The sequence below is a fragment of the Gadus chalcogrammus genome, chromosome 21 (genome assembly GCF_026213295.1).
Source record: "Gadus chalcogrammus isolate NIFS_2021 chromosome 21, NIFS_Gcha_1.0, whole genome shotgun sequence".
NCBI lineage: Eukaryota > Metazoa > Chordata > Actinopteri > Gadiformes > Gadidae > Gadus > Gadus chalcogrammus.
In genome coordinates this window covers 2,309,445-2,331,414 of record NC_079432.1, presented here as the reverse complement: position 1 = coordinate 2,331,414, position 21,970 = coordinate 2,309,445, and the positions used below count along the sequence as shown (strand labels likewise).

Below are 21,970 nucleotides of genomic sequence, written 5' to 3'. Positions count from 1 at the left end.
AACAGATAGGTCAGTTCGCTCATAAAGTAGCCCATAATACTGTTATATAATCATCCAAAAAGGTCATATTCTGCTGCCCCGTGTTCTGCAGGTTTCAGAGTCTCTAACTGTATTACGGATGCAAAGCGAGTCAGAAGCTGACATTCTGCCTCCTAAGAAGCGTCGAGAAAGAAAATGTTTAGTTTCTGTCTTTTGGATAGTTTTGTGCAGAGCATTATCACCTCTAGCATTAAGCTAGCTGTCAAGCGTGGAGCTAGCTGTTTTAAGCGGGCTATCTGGCGCGTGAATCTAGTGTGAAGCTATCTGCCGTGTGATGCTATCCGTTTAGCATGTAGGTAGCTGTCTATCATGTTGCTAGCTGTTTAGCATGAAGCTAGCCGTTCACAATGAAGCTGTTTGGCATAAATCTAGCTGTCTTGCTGTCTAGCATGAGGCTAGCTGTCTAGCATGATGCCTGTGTGGCCCTAGCATGGAGCTAGCTGTCTGCGTCTGTGTATTTTAACCCCGCTGTGTATTTCAACAATGCTGTATTTCTGCTCTACACCTCAATTGACGCCGTGGGATTTAGAAATCCAATTAAAACTTAAGCTTCTTCTTGGTTGAACCACCGAGTCCTGGGGGCTGGGGGCGGACCCCGCTGGGCGTCCCCCCCCTGCCGGCGCTGCAGACGAGGATGCGGACCCCCTCTGGAGCCCCTCCTCTGTCTGCTGTTTTTCAGCAACACACAGCGTTGCTCTCGTTCCACCAACGCACTCCGCAGCACCGCAGTGGAGGGCAGGACGAACCGCAGCTAGCCTCATGCTAATCAGCTAGCCTCACGCTGTACAGCGAGTTCCATGCTAGTGTTGATAGACAGACAGTTTCATGCTAGACAGCTAACTTTACGCTAAACGACTAGCTTCATGCTAAACGACTAGCTTCATGCTAGACATTTTGTTAAATGCTAGCTTCATGCTATACAGTTAGCTTCATGCCAAACTGGTAGCTTCATTCCAGCCTCATCCCAAACGTCTTTATTTAAACAGCTCGCTTCATGTTAAACAGCTAGCTTCATGCTAAACAGCTAGCTTCATGCTAAACAGCTAGCTTCATGCTAAACAGCTAGGCTCAGTCCGTCGGGCACTCTGCTGGCCGGCTGAAGGCTTGCTGATGGACGCCCTCCCCCCCTCCCCCTGGCCCCTTAAAGGTTGAATCAGCGATGCTAGGCCGAAACATAAATGATCAAATTCATCTTTCCTCACGATCCGCTAGCTGCCCGCCCCGTAAGCAGGCCGTCAAAAAAAGCGTCTCTGTAGGCAGCCCATACACTGAGATCGTACACTAAATCAAATGGTACTACCAACCACTCAAAACCAAAATAAATAAAGTGTTGAAGGGTTTTGCGCTGCGTTCATGATGATTTCCTGGAGGCACGAAACACAGAAGGGAGGGGCGAGCGGGCTCTGTTTGTTTGGGATCTCGCTTCAAATGCCAACAGAAGGGACGTCCCCCAACATCGCTGATGCAACCTTTAAGGTGCACTGTTCAGTCCGCCGTGTGTTAGTGCCTCATACTGTTCCCGATATAGCCCATAATACCCTTAATGCACCGTCAGAGGAGAGTCCGGCCGATTGCACTTATCCTTACTTCCATCCTATGATGCATTGGGGTTCTCATCTGGTGTTATGGTGGTGATACGGTGGTGATACGGTGGTGTTACGGTGGTGATACGGTGGTGATACGGTTGTGTTACGGTGGTGATACGGTGGTGATACGGTGGTGATACGGTTGTGTTACGGTGGTGATACGGTTGTGTTACGGTGGTGATACGGTTGTGTTACGGTGGTGATACGGTTGTGTTACGGTTGTGTTACGGTGGTGATATAGTGGTGATACAGTGGTTATATAGTGGTGATACAGTGGTTATATAGTGGTGATACGGCAGTGATATAGTGGTGTTACAGTGGTTATATAGTGGTGATACGGCAGTGATATAGTGGTGTTACAGTGGTTATATAGTGGTGATACGGCAGTGATATAGTGGTGATACAGTGGTTATATAGTGGTGATACGGCAGTGATATAGTGGTGTTACAGTGGTTATATAGTGGTGATACGGCAGTGATATAGTGGTGTTACAGTGGTTATATAGTGGTGATACGGCAGTGATATAGTGGTGATACAGTGGTTATATAGTGGTGATACGGCAGTGATATAGTGGTGATACAGTGGTTATATAGTGGTGATACGGCAGTGATATAGTGGTGATACGGTGGTTATATAGTGGTGATACGGCAGTGATATAGTGGTGTTACAGTGGTTATATAGTGGTGATACGGCAGTGATATAGTGGTGTTACAGTGGTTATATAGTGGTGATACGGCAGTGATATAGTGGTGTTACAGTGGTTATATAGTGGTGATACGGCAGTGATATAGTGGTGTTACAGTGGTTATATAGTGGTGATACGGCAGTGATATAGTGGTGATACGGTGGTTATATAGTGGTGATACGGCAGTGATATAGTGGTGTTACAGTGGTGTCCATACGGGGATTAGGAGGGAGGGAGTGGTTTCAGACATGGCCCCATTGTGGCCGACCAAAGCCTCTTATAGAAACACTTCCTGCTTGGCTCGCCGGCGCCGGGGATTGACAGGTGGGCGGAGCCAAGCGTAGGCGTGTGACACTTTATTAATAAATTAATCCAGATGGTGGAGCATCATTAAACCCTCCGAACGCACCAAATAAACAGCTGTATTCGCTTTAAGTCCTTCAGCAGATCCTCTTTACCCAGAGTGAGTTACAGTGAATTCAGCCGCATGGCACGAAGGAGCAGGTATGGGTTAGACAGTAGAGAGACAGGTCATTAAGGAGCAGGTAGGGGTTAGACAGTACAGAGACAGATCATTAAGGAGCAGGTAGGGGTTAGACAGTACAGAGACAGGTCATTAAGGAGCAGGTAGGGGTTAGACAGTACAGAGACAGGTCATTAAGGAGCAGGTAGGGGTTAGACAGTACAGAGACATGTCGTCAAGTAGCAGGTAGGGGATAGACAGTACAGAGACAGGTCATTAAGGAGCAGGTAGGGGTTAGACAGTACAGAGACAGGTCATTAAGGAGCAAGTAGGGGTTAGACAGTACAGAGACAGGTCATTAAGGAGCAGGTAGGGGTTAGACAGTACAGAGACAGGTCGTTAAGGAGCAGGTAGGGGTTAGACAGTACAGAGACAGGTCGTTAAGGAGCAGGTAGGGGTTAGACAGTACAGAGACAGGTCATTAAGGAGCAGGTAGGGGTTAGACAGTACAGAGACAGGTCATTAAGGAGCAGGTAGGGGTTAGACAGTACAGAGACAGGTCATTAAGGAGCAGGTAGGGGTTAGACAGTACAGAGACAGGTCATTAAGGAGCAGGTAGGGGTTAGACAGTACAGAGACAGGTCATTAAGGAGCAGGTAGGGGTTAGACAGTACAGAGACAGGTCATTAAGGAGCAGGTAGGGGTTAGAGAGTGAATTCAGCTTTATGTCATTAAGGAACAGGAAGGGGTCAGAGGGCATCTCGCTCTAAGGGAGCACAGCCTGGTGTTAAGGCTGTGCTCCCCGGGGATGGAACCCACAACCTCTGTCCTGGCGGGGGCCGTCCCCTGCGTGGGGTGCGTGAGGCCGTGTGGCTGAGGGCTGCTCATGTGAGGCCGTCGGGGGGGGGGGGGGGGGGGGGGGGGGGGGGGAAGAGTGTAAGCGGGGTTGGCAGTGTCCCCAGTCCTCCGTAACATGTGGCCCCACCCCGGGGTCGTGTCCGTGCATAATCCGAGCTGCGCCAGAGAGGGGCACGGCGGTCGCACGCGCGGCACCAAACACAAACCCGCCCGCGGAACCGAGGACTCCCAGACTCTGCGGTGTCAAGTGACTCACTGTAGTCGGGGTTTATTTGATGATTTAAGGATCACACCGGTGCTGTCTGCCGGCGTTCAGGTGCGTCTGACACCACCTCTGGAGGAGTGATGTGTGACGGGTATTTTTAATCCAGAGCTGACACCACGACGCCTCGAGCGCGGCACACTGCGGGTGCCAGCGCGGTTCCACTTCAGCGCTTTTATCGCACGGTTCAGCTCTGTGATCTGACGTCATTTCCAACGGCTCGCATTGGGGCTGTAGCCAATCATAAGGACTACGTTTAGACTACAGTGTAGATTACATTTGGGGTATGGACCCCTCTGAGTCTCTGCTGGGGGGGCCCCTGCCCTGGCCCGGGCCCCTGGACCCTCCGGGAGCCGCCACTGGACTCCCGGGGTGGTTGTCACTTGGGCCCAATCCCATTTCTTGGGCCCAATCCCATTTCTACCCCTTACCCCTTCCCCTTCCCCTTTCCCCTTTCCCCTTTCCCCTTTCCCCTTACCCCTTACCCCTTACCCCTTACCCCTTACCCCTTCCCCTTACCCCTTATCCTTACCCCTTCAAAACAAGGGGGAGGGGTAAGGGGTAGAAATGGGATTGGGCTTGATGTCGTGGTCGTAGTGGACGGGGGGGGAGGGGGGCGGCATGGCGGCCGGTCCGTCCACGCGTTGACGTCTGGTCGACCGCCGCCTGACCCGTGGCTGGCACAGGAAACCAGCGCTGGAAGATTTAAAATGTGTTTACATTTGAGTCTCCGCTGTCAGCGTCCTTACCGTCTGGAATCCACCGCATCCCAGAATGCAACGTCTTGACGGGCTGGACAGAGTAGCGGTTAGAGTGGTCGGCCCCGAGCTCAGAGGTTGTGGGTTCGATTCCGGATGACCTCAGTCTATCTTTAGGCATCAGTGAGCAAGATGCCCTCTGACCCCTACCTGCTCCTTAATGACCTGTCTCTGTACTGTCTAACCCCTACCTGCTCCTTAATGACCTGTCTCTGTACTGTCTAACCCCTACCTGCTCATTAATGACCTGTCTGTACTGTCTAACCCCTACCTGCTCCTTAATGACCTGTCTCTGTACTGTCTAACCCCTACCTGCTCCTTAATGACCTGTCTGTACTGTCTAACCCCTACCTGCTCCTTAATGACCTGTCTCTGTACTATCTAACCCCTACTTGCTCCTTAATGACCTGTCTCTGTACTGTCCAACCCCTACCTGCTCCTTAATGACCTGTCTCTGTACTGTCTAACCCCTACCTGCTCCTTAATGACCTGTCTCTGTACTGTCCAACCCCTACCTGCTCCTTAATGACCTGTCTCTGTACTGTCTAACCCCTACCTGCTCCTTAATGACATGTCTCTGTACTGTCTAACCCCTACCTGCTCCTTAATGACCTGTCTCTGTACTGTCTAACCCCTACCTGCTCCTTAATGACCTGTCTCTGTACTGTCTAACCCCTACCTGCTCCTTAATGACCTGTCTCTGTACTGTCTAACCCCTACCTGGACCTTAATGACCTGTCTCTGTACTGTCTAACCCCTACCTGCTCCTCAATGACCTGTCTCTGTACTGTCTAACCCCTATCTGCTACTTCTGTTTTATTTATTCGGAAAAGCTAAATGACTAAGTAATGAGACAGTTCTGCGATGGTCTCTGATCCACTGACCCACTGCTTCAGTTCCTCCTCGTTCCCGGCGTGTGGAGGATCTCCACTTCCTGCCTGACCGGCGGTGGCTTTGTGCCAGAGCACCCTGCTGCAATCCAATAATCTGTGTGTGGGCGGGAGCATCCACAGGGCGTGTCAGCATCTCAACGCGGTCCCCAGGGTCCTGGGGTTGAACGATGAAACCATGGAAACAGGCTTGCCTTTTCACCTCAGATCAGAGACAGAGAGGGAGCAACATCCGGCCCAGTGGCGGAATACACTGAACACACACTGAACACACACTGAACACACACTGAACACACACTGAACACACACTGAACACACTCTGAACACACACTGAACACACACTGAACACACACTGAACACACACTGAACACACACTTAACACACACTGAACACACTCTGAACACACTCTGAACACACACTGAACACACACTGAACACACACTGAACACACACTGAACACACACTGAACACACACTGAACACACACTGAACACACTCTGAACACACACTGAACACACACTGAACACACTCTGAACACACTCTGAACACACTCTGAACACGCACTGCGCACACTGATGGTGTATTCAGTTCAGTTCCATGGGGAAGGACATGGAACCGAACTTATTACCCCTGGTCGGGCGATGACTACAAAACAGATCGCTGTCTGCTTTCTGCCGTCTCCGTGGAAATCATCAACATGTGGCCAACAATGCTTAGCAACAGATAAACATTCTCAAAAAAATTTACAAAATGTGCATTTATTCAAGGATAACGATTTGGAGGGGTGGAGGGTGGAGGAGGTTGGAGGGTGGAGGAGGGTGGAGGATGGAGGGTGGAGGAGGTTGGAGGGTGGAGGAGGGTTGAGGAGTGGTGGAGGGTTGAGGGTGGTGGAGGGGTGGAGGAGGGTGGAGGGTGGTGGAGGGTGGAGGAGGGTGGAGGGGTGGAGGGTTGGTGGAGGGTTGGTGGAGGGTGGAGGGTGGTGGAGGGTGGAGGGTGGTGGTGGAGGGTTGGTGGAGGGTGGAGGGTGGTGGAGGGGTGGAGGAGGGTGGTGGAGGGTGGAGGGTGGTGGTGGAGGGTTGGTGGAGGGTGGAGGGTGGTGGAGGGGTGGAGGGTTGGTGGAGGGTGGAGGGTGGTGGAGGGTGGAGGGTGGAGGAGGGGAGGAGGGTTGGTGGAGGGTGGAGGGTGGTGGTGGAGGGTTGGTGGAGGGTGGAGGGTGGTGGAGGGGTGGAGGGTGGTGGAGGGTGGAGGGTGGAGGAGGGGAGGAGGGTTGGTGGAGGGTGGAGGGTGGTGGTGGAGGGTTGGTGGTGGAGGAGGGTGGAGGGTTGGTGGAGGGTGGAGGGGGCAGGCCTGTGGTTGTGCGAGGATGTGAGGGCACACAGCTGGTGCTTACGCCAGCGCTGGTCATGAGCTAATACCCTTCCCTTTCTGGTTGCCACCGGTTACGTGAGCTTGGCCCGCGGTCGTCGGGGAGATTAAACAAACCCTGGCAAGGGGGGGGGGGGGGGGGGTGCTGACCCGACAGACCAGCATGATGAAGACGAAGAGGAGGAAGGAGGGGGATCTGTTTGTGGTATCGCCGAGGACAACGGGACCCAGGAATGGATATCAGACCAGGCTGACCTCAGACCGTTGATTGGCGTATCGGTTTCATATTGATGGATGATTAGATTGACACATTGGTTTTCTTATTGACCATTGATTAGATTGACATATTGGTTCCTTATTGACGGTTCTTCTGGGGTTGGATCTCCACAACAGGCTGGTGTTTAGATGGTTTGTTTACACAATGTGTAAGTTGAACACTAAGGGAAGCGCCGTGCATGACGGTATCAATGCAGGCAGATAAGAACAAGGACATAAAGTATGAATAGTGACAGCCTCTGAAGCGACACCCCTCCTAGTAAACAGAACTCTGTTCATTACCGAGCAGACGGCTTGGTGTTCAGTCAGGGGGAGCCGGCGTGAGCTTGGGTTTGTTTAACTCTGTTCTGCAGTAGACTCACACCAGCGCTGGTTCCCCCAAAATGTCAAAGATCCAAAGGACTCCAGAAAGTGATGGATGATGATGATTATTAGATGAGCAACCAAGAACCCATCCTAACTTTCTTTATTGTTACGTGGGTCTGAATAACTTCTGGTCCAGCAACGGCCTGGTCTGCTATCTGCCATCGCAGCCGGCGGGAGATGAAGACGTGACATTTCCTGCCCGGTGCGCTCTGCCTGAATGCTAATCAGAGTGCCGTTGTCTCCTCAGGCCCCGCCGTGCCCGTGGGCGTGGACGTCCAGGTGGAGAGCCTGGACAGCATCTCCGAGGTGGACATGGTGAGCTCCTCTGACCGGGCGTGGGCGTGGGGAGGGAGGAGGAGCCTCAGCTGGCCCCGACCGACGGGACTCAGCTGAACACAACACTCTGAACACATTACACACTGAGCACTACACACTGAAACCACTACACACTGAACACACTACACACTGAACACACTACACACTGAACACACTGAACACACTACACACTGAACACACTACACACTGAACACACTACACACTGAACACACTACACACTGAACACACTACACATTGAACACACAACACACTGAACACACTGAACACACTACACACTGAACACACTACACACTGAACACACTGAACACACTACACATTGAACACACAACACACTGAACACACTGAACACAAACTGAACACAACACACTGAACACACTGAACACACTACACTCTGAACACATTACACACTGAGCACTACACACTGAAACCACTACACCCTGAACACACTACACACTGAACACACTACACATTGAACACACAACACACTGAACACACTGAACACACTACACACTGAACACACTACACACTGAACACACTGAACACACTACACATTGAACACACAACACACTGAACACACTGAACACAAACTGAACACAACACACTGAACACACTGAACACAACCGACTAAACACACTGAACACAAACTGAGCACACTGAGGCCTCACACCTGTTGCAGAGGTGTCCTAGGTGGCGTGTAGCGAGAGACATCACCGCCACAGACGCCACGCCTTACCGAACGGAAGAGTAGTATCGGCCACAACCGGCTCCAACTCTCGCTGGCTTCTACATTCATTATTAATCAGATTCATAATTCAGCCGCTCTGCAGGTCTGGAGGGAACGACCATTAGGAGGGCGACGTCAGGAGTAGCTGGAGGCTGCTGGAGCCGCCCCCCCCCCCCCCCCCCCCCCCCCCCTCTGCCCCTTGGGGGGACAACCGATGCAGATTATCCAGAACGATGTACAGTTCAACACAACGCACCTCTGCCGCCTGAGTCCGACCCTGACTTTAGCTCACCCACCCAGCCCTTACCTTAACTTAAGCACTGCTCACACGTAATGAGCATGACCAGCAGACGGTTTTATCTATTGGCACCCGCTAAGTTAGCATAGCGGGCGCCTAGCTAAATATGTACAAGTCGTCTTCCAGTTGGCAGTTCAATTCCGAGGCAGGCCCGGAGAACGGGTGGCTGGGATTGTTTGCTTTGTTCAGCCAGACGTCGTGTGTGCTAATATAATTAAAGCAGCCTTCTGCACGGGCTCACAAATTGGATTCCATAGTGTCATTCTGGTGCCCCCTAAGCTCCGTGTAGGACAAACTGGGGATTAGGTTTCATTTGGAACGCCGGGATTTCAATGTAATTGTTTCGGAGCAGATGGGGGAGGACCGGCTCGGTGTGGGCGCGGTCATGTGACTATCAGCCCAGGAATAACTTTTCTCAGCGGATCGTTTAGTCAAACCTTGGAGCGTCTTCTTGATTGGTGTGCAGTGAACGTTTTGATTTCACGACACCTCGGTTTAAACGCGAGGCCGTACTCCCAGACCATCGATTGGTCAAAGACTTGAAGCAGTAGAAACGCTCAATGTCCGTTACGGCTGGTGGACGCAAACGTACCCGAATGTAGACTGTTTGGTGTTGTTGATTAGACACTTTGATTCAAACCGACTTACAGTGAATTCAAATGACGTTCAGTAGCAGCTACGGGTTAAACAGTAAATTGGGATCAGTGTCATTCAGGAGCAAGTAGGGGTTAGAAAGTGAATTGAGATCAGTGTCATCCAGGAGCAAGTACTCCTTGCAAGTAAACTGTGGAAATTGGGACGGAACCAAGAACCTTCCAGCTGGAAGTCCAACACCCTGACGACTGCTCCATCCTGTCCTCCCACACAGACTCCGGAGATCAAACATCTTCAAATGAGGCGAGTTCACTGATTGGAGGGAAGCCCTTTGATTTCCACGTTCTTGGAGACAAAGGCAACATCAAAGGTTTCCACGGCGACTGGGTGGAGGATAAAGTGAGGCTGCGGTCGTGGTACCCGGCCTTACGTAACACCATGAGGATGATCTCCTGGGCGGGGTGGGGGGGTGGGGGGGGGGGGAGAGGACAGCCTGGGAATATTCTGTTTGCATAGCAACAGAATATTTTGTTTGCATAGCAACAGAGAGCACCACGGGACGATGGAGGGCTTTCCCCATACGGCTGCCTTAAGCCAGCGGTTGGCAAACGACATGTGAGCTGTTCTCAGATTGAGGACATATGTCTGAGTGCCGTAGAGGCGGCGCTATATAATCCCCAGCAGGTTAATCCCTGCATCAGTGTCAGACACGAAGCATCATACACTAAACATCATACACTCAGTATATCAGACACTAAGCATCACACACTAAACATCATACACTCAGTATCAGACACTAAGCATCGTACACTCAGTGTCACACATTCAGCATCGTACACTCAGTGTCACACATTAAGCATCGTACACTCAGTGTCACACATTAAGCATCGTACACTCAGTGTCACACATTAAGCATCGTACACTCAGTGTCACACATTAAGCATCGTACACTCAGTGTCACACATTAAGCATCGTACACTCAGTGTCACTGGCCGACGCTGGATGATTCCATACGCTGATAACGTATGAACACAGATCCTGGGTGTCTGCTAACATACCCCCCCCCCCCCCCCCCCAGGACTTCACCATGACCCTGTACCTGAGGCACTACTGGAAGGACGAGAGGCTGGCCTTCCCCAGCTCCACCAACAAGAGCATGACCTTCGACGGGCGGCTGGTGAAGAAGATCTGGGTGCCCGACGTGTTCTTCGTGCACTCCAAGCGCTCCTTCATCCACGACACCACCACGGACAACATCATGCTCAGGGTGTTCCCCGACGGCCACGTGCTGTACAGTCTGAGGTGAGGAGCCCCTCAGACACCCTCAAACCATCTTCAAAACCATCTGAAACCTCTTCAAACCTCATCAAACCATCTCAGACCATCTCAAACCTCATCAAACCATCTCAGACCATCTACAAACCTCGTCAAACCAACTCAAACCTCCTCAAACCATCTCAGACCATCTACAAACCTCGTCAAACCAACTCAAACCTCCTCAAACCATCTCAGACCATCTCAAACCTCATCAAACCATCTCAGACCCTCTCAAACCTCGTCAAACCAACTCAAACCTCTTCAAATCATCTCAAAACATTTTCAAACCTCGTCAAACAATCTCAACCCTCTTCCAACCATCTTCAAACCATCTTCAAACCATGACTCCTGAAGCACTTCCTGAGGTCCTGGACCAGCTGTAGTACAGATGAGTTGGGACCATGTCCCAGGTGGGCTGTTGGTCTACAGGGTCGGGTGGAGGTCTACAGGCCCCGGGTGGGGTGGAGGTCTACGGGCCCCGGGTGGGGTGGAGGTCTACGGGCCCCAGGTGGGGTGGAGGTCTACGGGCCCCGGGTGGGGTGGCGGTCTACGGGCCCCGGGTCCTGACGTGTGGTCTGTCCTCAGGGTCACCGTGACGGCCGCCTGCAACATGGACTTCAGCCGCTTCCCGCTGGACTCACAGACCTGTACCCTGGAGCTGGAGAGCTGTGAGACCACACACACACACACACACACACACACACACACACACACACACACATACTAACACCCACACACACACACACATACTAACACACACACACACACACACACACACACACACACACAGACACACACACACACACACACACACACACACACACACACACACACACACACACACACACACACACACACACACACACACACACACACACACACACACAGATACGCACACACTCGCACGTTAAGGACTGGCTGTGAGTTTGATTACAGAGCAGACTGTTGGCCCCCCTCCCACCTTCTCATCTGCATAAACAACACAAGAATTCCTATGAGACACGTCTTCATACCAAGCTGTTGACACGAGGCCTAAAGACTGGCTTTTATTTTACATAATTATTGGCATTATAAACTTTAGGAACGTCAAGAGACAGAACAGTTCATATGAAAGATGATCATCTTCATAATACAGGATTCTAACTGTCCTGGGCTGCAGAACGTGACCCCTGAAGTTACCCCTCCTTAATGACCTGTCTCTGTACTGTCTAACCCCTACCTGCTCCTTAATGACCTGTCTCTGTACTGTCTAACCCCTACCTGCTCCTTAATGACCTGTCTCTGTACTGTCTAACCCCTACCTGCTCCTTAATGACCTCTCTCTGTACTGTCTAACCCCTACCTGCTCCTTAATGACCTGTCTCTGTACTGTCTAACCCCTACCTGCTCCTTAATGACCTGTCTCTGTACTGTCTAACCCTACCTGCTCCTTAATGACCTGTCTCTGTACTGTCTAACCCCTACCTGCTCCTCAATGACCTGTCTCTGTACTGTTTAACCCCTCGCTGCTCCTTAATGACCTCTCTCTGTACTGTCTAACCCCTACCTGCTCCTTAATGACCTGTCTCTGTACTGTCTAACCCCTACCTGCTCCTTAATGACCTGTCTGTACTGTCTAACCCTACCTGCTCCTTAATGACCTGTCTCTGTACTGTCTAACCCCTACCTGCTCCTTCATGACCTGTCTCTGTACTGTCTAACCCCTACCTGCTCCTTAATGACCTGTCTCTGTACTGTCTAACCCCTACCTGCTCCTTAATGACCTGTCTCTGTACTGTCTAACCCCGTCCAGACGCCTACACGGACGAGGACCTCATGCTGTACTGGAAGAGCGGAGATGAGTCTCTGAGCACCGACGACCGCATCTCCCTCTCCCAGTTCCTCATCCAGAAGTTCCACACCAGCTCCAGACTGGCCTTCTACAGCAGCACCGGTACCTCCCTCTTCCTCTCCTCCTCCTCTTCGGCTCCTCTTCCTCCCTCTGCCTCTCACTTCCTCTCTTCTCCGCCCCTCTTCTTCTCTTCTTCCTCTCCCCCTCTCCTCTTCCACTAAAGCGTCCCTTGCTCACCTCCCCCGTTCTCTTGCTGGCTCTCAGGAGCGCTCCCCCATGTTTGGGTTTGTTGTGTTGCGTGGTTCCCTCCGGCCCTGCTCTGTTCCTTCATCTCCTGCCTGTGCTGTCGTGCGTTGATGGATCTCTGCTTCACGTCTGAGGCTCGGCTCTCTGTTAGAGTGGAGGAGCCAGGACACGTCTGATGTATGTTTATACAAATGAATGTGTGCGTGTTTGTAGGACTGAATGTATTTATGAATACATGTATGAATTAATCTGTGTTTATATGAATGCATGCATGTATATATGTTTATATAAATTAATGAATGTTTATATGAATGAATGCATGCATGTACATATGTTTGTTTGGATGAGTATGTGGGTGTGTGTTTGTTTGTTTACATGATTGTATGTACATACATATGTATGTTGGAATGAATGATTGTATGTTTATAGAAACAAATGTTTTGATGAAAGCTTCCAAAAGATATCTTCATATTTCCAGGCTGGCAGAGTCTTGAATAGTGAGACATTGTCTGTGCGTTCTGGGTATTGGTTTGTTCAGTATTGTGTTGACCTTTACCCTTTGCCCTCCTTCCTCCAGGCTGTTGACCTCTGACCTTTGCCCTCCATCCTCAAGGCTGTTAACCTAGTGACCTTTGCCCTCCTTCCTCCAGGCTGTTGACCTCTGACCTTTGCCCTCCTTCCTCAAAGCTGTTTACCTAGTGACCTTTGCCCTCCTTCCTCCAGGCTGTTGACCCTTGACCTTTGCCCTCTGCCCCCAGGCTGGTACAACCGCCTCTACATCAACTTCACCCTGCGGCGCCACATCTTCTTCTTCCTGCTGCAGACCTACTTCCCCGCCACCCTGATGGTGATGCTCTCCTGGGTGTCCTTCTGGATCGACCGCCGCGCCGTGCCCGCACGCGTCTCCCTAGGTCTGCTCCTCAACCCCCCTCCCAGAGAGGGAGAGTTATCTCCCCCCTTCCAGTCAGCCCCTGGGAGTGGGAGAGTTCACCACCACACACATCATTCCAACAGAGCCCATTGAGAGTTGGTGTAGTTCAAAGAACAAACCTTTATTTATCTCCATGGAGAAACTCCCTCCCCTCTCGTCAGCCCCCCCTCCACGTAACGAGACTAGCTGGCTAGCTTTAGCTACAGGTCGGCTAGCCTTGTGGAGACTCTGCTTATGCATATTGCTGCTGGGCAGAGGGTGAGGTAGACGGACCTTAGTAACATCTGTTTAGTGTTAAAGCTACAATAGAAGATGTATGAATGATATACTGGTTTCGCTCTGGAATAGTTCCTGGTCCGAGTCCCATGGTTCCCTCCTGTCTCCAGGTATCACCAAGGTATCACCATGGTTCCCTCCTGTCTCCAGGTATCACCACGGTGCTCACCATGTCCACCATCATCACGGGGGTCAACGCCTCCATGCCGCGGGTCTCCTACATCAAGGCGGTGGACATCTACCTCTGGGTCAGCTTCGTCTTTGTCTTCCTCTCCGTGCTGGAGTACGCCGCCGTCAACTACCTGACCACGCTGAGGGACGGCAAGGACCGCAAGCTGCGGGACAAGGCCCGCGAGCAGGTGAGAAGTGGGATCTCCCCACTCTGCGTACCTTCTCAGGATTTCTTCCTTGCTAATGAGAACCCTTTGAGACTGTACCTGTGATTAACGGCTACACAGATACAATTAAATTGAATTCAAGTTCTCCCATAAGGGCTGGGCTCGTAAGTTGGGGTCTGACACGTTAGTTTGTTTGTCGACCAGGCCCAGGGGCTAAGGGTTAGGGTCTGATGTGTTTGTTTGTTGACCAGGCCCAGGGGTGAAGGGTTAGGGTCTGATGGGTTGTTTGTTTGTCGACCAGGCCCAGGGGTGAAGGGTTAGGGTCTGATGTGTTTGTTTGTTTGTTTGTTTGTTTGTTTGTTTGTTGACCAGGCCCAGGGGCTAAGGGTTAGGGTCTGATGTGTTTGTTTGTTGACCAGGCCCAGGGGTTAAGGGTTAGGGTCTGATGTGTTTGTTTGTTTGTCGACCAGGCCCAGGGGTGAAGGGTTAGGGTCTGATGTGTTTGTTTGTTTGTCGGCCAGGCCCAGGGGCTAAGGGTTAGGGTCTGATGTGTTTGTTTGTTTGTCGACCAGGCCCAGGGGTTAAGGGTTAGGGTCTGATGCGTTTGTTTGTTTGTTTGTTTGTTTGTTGACCAGGCCTATGGGCTAAGGGTTAGGGTCTGATGTGTTTGTTTGTTTGTTGACCAGGCCCAGGGGTTAAGGGTTAGGGTCTGATGGGTTGTTTGTTTGTTGACCAGGCCCAGGGGTTAAGGGTTAGGGTCTGATGTGTTTGTTTGTTTGTTTGTTTGTTTGTTGACCAGGCCAAGGGGTGAAGGGTTAGGGTCTGATGGGTTGTTTGTTTGTTGACCAGGCCCAGGGGTTAAGGGTTAGGATCTGATGGGTTGTTTGTTTGTTGACCAGGCCCAGGGGCTAAGGGTTAGGGTCTGATGGGTTTGTTTGTTTGTTTGTTTGTTTGTTTGTTGACCAGGCCTAGGGGCTAAGGGTTAGGGTCTGATGTGTTTGTTTGTTTGTTGACCAGGCCAAGGGGTGAAGGGTTAGGGTCTGATGGGTTGTTTGTTTGTTGACCAGGCCCAGGGGCTAAGGGTTAGGGTCTGATGTGTTTGTTTGTTTGTTTGTTTGTTGACCAGGCCCAGGGGTTAAGGGTTAGGGTCTGATGGGTTGTTTGTTTGTTGACCAGGCCCAGGGGTTAAGGGTTAGGGTCTGATGTGTTTGTTTGTTTGTTTGTTTGTTTGTTGACCAGGCCCAGGGGTTAAGGGTTAGGGTCTGATGGGTTGTTTGTTTGTTGACCAGGCCCAGGGGTGAAGGGTTAGGGTCTGATGGGTTGTTTGTTTGTTGACCAGGCCCAGGGGCTAAGGGTTAGGGTCTGATGTGTTTGTTTGTTTGTTTGTTTGTTTGTTGACCAGGCCCAGGGGTTAAGGGTTAGGGTCTGATGTGTTTGTTTGTTTGTTTGTTTGTTTGTTGACCAGGCCCAGGGGCTGCCCTGCACATGCGGGATGACCCACGCCCGGACCATGATGCTGGACGGCTCCTACAGCGAGGCGGACGCCAACAGCCTGGCGGGCTACACCCGGGAGCCCGAGGCGCCGGACGCCCCCCCGGAGAAGAGCCAGGAGCGCATGGTGGTCCACCTGGCGCTGGACACCGAGTCCACGGGTGCAACCAAGAAGAAGGGTCTGCGCGGGTTCCGGCTCATCCAGAACACACACGCCATCGACACATACTCCCGCATGATCTTCCCCGGTGCCTACATCTTCTTCAACCTCATCTACTGGTCCGTGTACTGCTGAGGACCTCCCCCCCTCCCCGCCATCCCCATCCCCTCCTCCTCAGACCTGAACTCTGCGCGCTTTGGCCCGTTTGGTTCTGGAGCGCAGAGTCACCAGGAGGTTCTGGAGCCATCCCTGCTCCGGAGGACATACGACCCCCACGACCTGCCGACGGGACTGTGCTCACGCCCGGACGGTTCTCCACCAGCCTCCCCTCACCCATTCATCCATCGCTCATTCATTCATCCAATGTGGCACGAAAGTAGAGTTAGAAGGGTGTTTATTTCTGAGCTTAAAGGTTCTGGGTTCGACCCCCGGTGCACGACCACGGCTCGGGGGGCGTCCTAGGTCCCGTCCATTACCTTCTACTGATGTCGGGATGCTAAACGAACTGAAACGAGTGTTAATGATCCATGTTTCATGTTGCTCAGCGGAGCTCCGATCAGGCATCCTCTCCACTAACCGTCGGAAAGAACTTCTTAACATCATCATTAAGGGGGAAACTTCCTAATTCACTTGGACGCTTGATGCTGGCGCCGGTGGCTTGAGAGACTCATCGAGGCTCGCGAATAAACGAGTCGGGGGCAGATGGCTAACTGACGGCTAACGGGGCCCTGGGCCCCCCGACAACAAGCTGCTGGGCTAACGACGGGTTTGGCTGTGAATTGATGAGACGATGCCGATTTCTGGTGACCCCCTGTGGATCCTTTGGGTCCAGGTCCGGGGCTGGCTGATGAACCGCAGCCATGCTGTACCTAAAGAAAAGATATCCCAAAAACACACGCAAAGGACCGATCACAATCTCTCATTATTCAATATGTTACCAAGATCGTAATGATTTGATGTGTTTTCCTGGTTTGGTTACGGCTAGCATGGGGTTCTTTACTTGACGTGTGCTAATGCTTCTGCACCCTAACGTGACGGAGGGACGAGGCTGGGTCTTCTCCATCACGGTGTGACACAGAGAACCTACTAGCCCTGCTGGACTCACCCTGATGTACCAACAACCGAAACCGAAAGGACCGCATTCCCATAGGCTGACATACTGCTGCCCAATCACCGGTTAGGACCGAGCCCAATACGGCCCCCAGTCCTCGCAGCAGGAGGTCCCACCAGGAGCTTCTACCCTCTCCGATCAACCGCCCTAAAGGCCACCGCCATGCCATCTTGCTTCGAACGGGATCCTCTTGACATAAACACAAACCACCAGTCGCTGTCCTCAAGGCAACATATCTTACGATAGTAAACTCTGATGTAACCTTCCCCTGGTTCTGTAGACCCATTGTCCTCTGTGTAGTCCGGGTGTTCCAGGAGCCCCAGGCGACTCGTCTCTAAAGCAGCCCTGGCCTGTGGGAGCAGACCACCTCCCATCTGTCTCCACCGAGGCCTTGAGACACCAGGCAGAGCGTTGTATCATAAACGCTGTTCATGTATTATTCATCCGTGTGTTTGTCGGAGTCAGGTCCCCTGTGATTTATAGCGGGGGGGGGGGGGGGGGCGAATGCAGTGTGGAGAGGTTACTGTAGACAGCTGCTGCCTCATCACCAACTCTGTGAACGGTCCCTAAAGACACGTCAGCTGGCCAGCGGTCTGGAGTCACCCCCCAAACTCATCTCAGAGGACTAAACGATACAGTCCGCCCCCTGGGTTCTGCCGACTGCAGTAGAGCGAGGTTCTCTTTCCAGGTGAATGTCATACTATGGTGCTCCACTGGCAGCGCTCCAGGCATTACTCAGACCCATTTATCCGGCAGGACAAATAGGCAGCGCCAAACGTTTTCATTTTGACACTGAGACGCCCAAAAATGGAAATCCATCCCAGAATAGTTTAACGATGACGAGTGGGCGTGGCCTAACCGGGAGAATCCACTCCTAGGCATGAGCCTCTGAAGAGTGATCTGAGGAGGCACACAGCTTCATGCATCACCCCGGTGACAGCACACCGTCGTGGATCATCCCTGCGTCACAGAATGCCTTAACTGTCCATTCGTTTTTGTATAATGTGGCGTCACCATGGTTACATCCCGGTGTGCTGGGTAACGAGGGGACGCCGGTACACCCGACTACCTGGCCCCCGCTGCGACGCCCCGGCAACAAGCTAGCCCTCGAGCGTACCGGAGTTAGCATATAAACCACCTCCTGCTCCAGGGGAAACAGCCTTCGGAGGCACATCTTCAAAACAGGAACCGTGAGCCTCCCCCAGCGAGACCCCCCCCCCCCCCCGCGGAGCCGCAACGTTTGAAGGCCTCCCTCGGTGGTCTCTGTTTAGAAAGAAATGTAAAGTGTTAGCATGCCACATGAGTTCAGCCGGGCGATGGGACGTGCATACAGAGGAGAGAGAGCGCTCCACGATGTCACTGACATGTTTACCGTCTAACCTTCCAAAAGTCATTTATTAAATCAACTTCTACTTCCACTCGGGTCCTGAGTCTTTACTGGGGCCGTGCTTTACTGCAGAAGAGGCGACGTGAGACGGTCACCGTTGGGGTCGAACCAGCAACCGCACGAACACGAGAGCACCTGGTCCTAGCTGCTGCAGCCTCGGCTCAGACGCTTACTCGGAAACGTCTTTAAGATCACTCACACACACACACACACACACACACACACACACACACACACACACACACACACACACACACACACACACACACACACACACTCTCTCTCTTGTGTGTATTGTGCGCACCAGTCTTTAATCCAGATTTGGGAGAGTACTGTGGAATCCTTTAATCCTAAATAAACACACCCTGGTGGATCTGTGAAGGGTCTCACTAGTTTGAAGAGCAGAACAATAATCCCCCGGAGCCGCGGTATCGCGCCGAGGACCCTATCCCCGGAGGTTAAAGGTCAACACGTCCGGTGCTATTAAGCTAAGTTGGCGCTCCTGTCCCTTCGAGGCGTCGCGCTATGCTCCCTGTTTGCTAGAGATTGGACGAAAATAATACAATTTAAATAAAAAGCGAATTAAACATTCAGTAAAGCCCCACGGAGGTGTGGCTCTCTGTTCTGACCGTCTGTAGGATATGTTGACCCAGAACGGTCGCCTCCCTCTCCCTCCCCCGTCGGACCGCATGGGGACAGAACGGTCGCCTCCCTCTCCCTCCCCCGTCGGACCGCATGGGGACAGAACGGTCGCCTCCCTCTCCCTCCCCCGTCGGACCGCATGGGGACAGAACGGCCGTCCTCACTCGACTCACTAAACAGATCGAACGGCTCCGCAGAGTCGAGCAACGGACGGTAGATTGAAACAAAAACTACCGGGAAATTATTAGGCATTAATTCAAGCCACAATAACTTCTTCAATTGCATGTGTTAAAACCAACGCCAAATTATTCTAAAAACATCATTCCTACTTATTAATATTCATTTCACCATCAAGAGTTATTAATAATTCATTTGAAATCAAATATTTAACTAAAACAAAACAAACAAAAGCTAAATATTCCAATTTACTCTGGCCCGCTGTCACAAAATATTCCCACCCCTAATAATGAATAAGAAATCACAATGCGACAAAAGAAATTAACAAGGCAGCAACTTTTGTGTGTGTGTGTGTGTGTGTGTGTGTGTGTGTGTGTGTGTGTGTGTGTGTGTGTGTGTGTGTGTGTGTGTGTGTGTGTGTGTGTGTGTGTGTGTGTGTGTGTGTGTGTGTGTGTCAAATAGCACATCTACGCATCATTGAATGAACAACCAGATTTGGAATTCTTATAATCAATAACGCAGACCTAGTCAATATTCAGAATGAAACTTCTTACAAGATTTCCCTAAAGATTAAACATTCAACTTCAAATATTTGATATTTGTATGGGTATAGAAGTCTTTCCTTCCCTAACAGAAGCTGAACGGAACTGAGCTGATCTGCTGTAATGAATGTTGACATTTAACATTTGGATTTGCTCACGTTGGGTGTCTGCTAACCCACTCAGTCCACAGTTGGTGCTCATTAACTCTAATGAAGAGAGCGGGAAGAAAGCTTTAGTGAACATTATCGGCCAACTGCTCTGTCAGTTTGCATTTCTGCGCTTTAAAACCGTAGGCCTACTCCTTAAAACTGAGGTTTTGGAGTTTAACACGCAGCTACGCACGAGGTTCAACGTGATTGCAGTGTAACGACTCGTACAGGATCAGCTGATTCCTAGCTGACTCGGTTTAAACTGCTTGGAAACCGGAAGTAGCCTACTCTGAATTCTAGTATACCCCAGCAGATGCAGTCTTAACTTAATGGTGGATGCATTTTGTGCTATAATTACCAACAAAAACTTAATGGGAATGTAAAGTGAACTTTAAAGGTTGGGTATGGAATTCGCTTTTTTGGCCATTTTTGCAGAATTACTTGAAATCCTTATCATAACCCACTTACAGCCACTGAGTTAGAAGTACTGACATGAAAATTAAACAATTCAATCATCTGTGGAACGGGCAGGGCTCGAAAAACTCCAGCCAATGATTTCCAGAGACACCGAGTTGCATTGGACAGTAAGTACGTCAATCAAACGGTCGTACAGCACTCCCCCTCCCCCGTGCGCGACCCCTTCGTGCAGTACTCGTGACCCAGAGCTCGTGACCCAGAGCAAGCTCCTGTTTGTTGTTATCCTGCGGTAGCTACTACTGGAACTAGTTAATCCACATTTGGACCTAGCAGTAGAAGACAATTTCCATGGTAGACAAGACGCCACCATCCCCATGTTGTTTTTTTAATGTTGCCATGTGGTTTAACGAAAACCTACGCTAGCCTGGCTCGCTCTCGCGCATCTGTGTTCGCGCTCGTGCATGATTGCGCGTCCAGGTACTTGAAATGGGTGGAGTCAGAGTCAGCGTTGAAGGAGAGGGGGTAGGACCATTTGAGTTGTGGTCCTACCCCCACCAGCAGATTTTCAAAATCTGCTTTTTACATACAAATAATCTGTTCTTTGTAGAATTTTAGTTGGGCACTTTAAGCAACTCCTATATTGTAGCCTGTATTGTACTAAAGGCAAATCTGGTGTAATAAGTGTAAATGTATCATACCTATTAATAATAATTCATAAAACTAATTCTGTGTGTGTGTGTGTGTGTGTGTTTGTGTCGGTTATGATGGAGCCTTGTTTCATCCTGCAAACTGGTTTAATCTCCTCTAAAACCGCGTCAGTACGCCCTCTAGTGTCTGATGTAAATTTTTCTGATGACACAGCAATTGAGATCAAGGTAAAACCCAGCTGCAGGTTAAACCACAAGTACATATGACACAGGCTCACAGCAATGGAGCTTAAGACGTCACGTGACTTCTTGAGTTTAAAACCGTGTTAAACTCAAAAAAGTGGCTAAGCTAGCGACAGAGCAATTGCCCCAGGGGGTAACACTGTCGATATTTATCAAATAAAAGGGTAACACTGTCAAAATGTATCGAACAAAACATAGGGGTTAACATTGTTGTTTTTTATTGGTCGTCATGAAAAAAACCATAAGGGGTAACAATGTTGTTTTTTATTGGTCGTCATGAAAAAAAACAAAAGGGGTAACACTGTTGTTTTTAAGTTGGTTGTCAAGAAAAAAATAAAAAAGGGTAACACTGTCTTTTTTATTGGTCGTCGTGAAAAATAACATAAGGGGTAACACTGTTGTTTTTCATTGGTCGTCATGAAAAAAAACATGAGGGGTAACACTGTTGTTTTTTTATTGGTCGTCATGAAAAAAAACATAAGGGGTAACACTGTCATTTTTTATTGGTCGTCATGAAAAAAGACATAAGGGGTAACACTGTCGTTTTTTATTGGTCGTCATGAAAAA

The 21,970-nt window shown here is 50.7% G+C and overlaps 1 protein-coding gene across 1 annotated transcript; it reads left to right on the top strand.

Moving 5' to 3' along the window:
• The first annotated feature begins 3,746 nt into the window (after nucleotides 1–3,746).
• LOC130374871 (gamma-aminobutyric acid receptor subunit rho-2-like) lies at nucleotides 3,747–16,223 on the top strand. The gene is made up of 8 exons (XM_056581848.1): nucleotides 3,747–3,873; nucleotides 7,794–7,861; nucleotides 10,577–10,800; nucleotides 11,401–11,483; nucleotides 12,608–12,748; nucleotides 13,651–13,803; nucleotides 14,250–14,458; nucleotides 15,903–16,223. The coding sequence occupies exons 1-8, from the start codon at nucleotides 3,747–3,749 to the stop codon at nucleotides 16,221–16,223; spliced, it is 1,326 nt and encodes a 441-aa protein (XP_056437823.1).
• Nucleotides 16,224–21,970: the final 5,747 nt, after the last annotated feature.

Coding starts and splice junctions, on each gene's coding strand:
- LOC130374871 (XM_056581848.1), top strand. CDS start 3,747: ATGTGGCCCCACCCCGGGGTCGTGTCCGTGCATAATCCGAGCTGCGCC. Junction 7,862..10,576: donor GCATCTCCGAGGTGGACATG/GTGAGCTCCTCT, acceptor CCCCCCCCCCAG/GACTTCACCATGACCCTGTA. Junction 12,749..13,650: donor GGCCTTCTACAGCAGCACCG/GTACCTCCCTCT, acceptor CTCTGCCCCCAG/GCTGGTACAACCGCCTCTAC.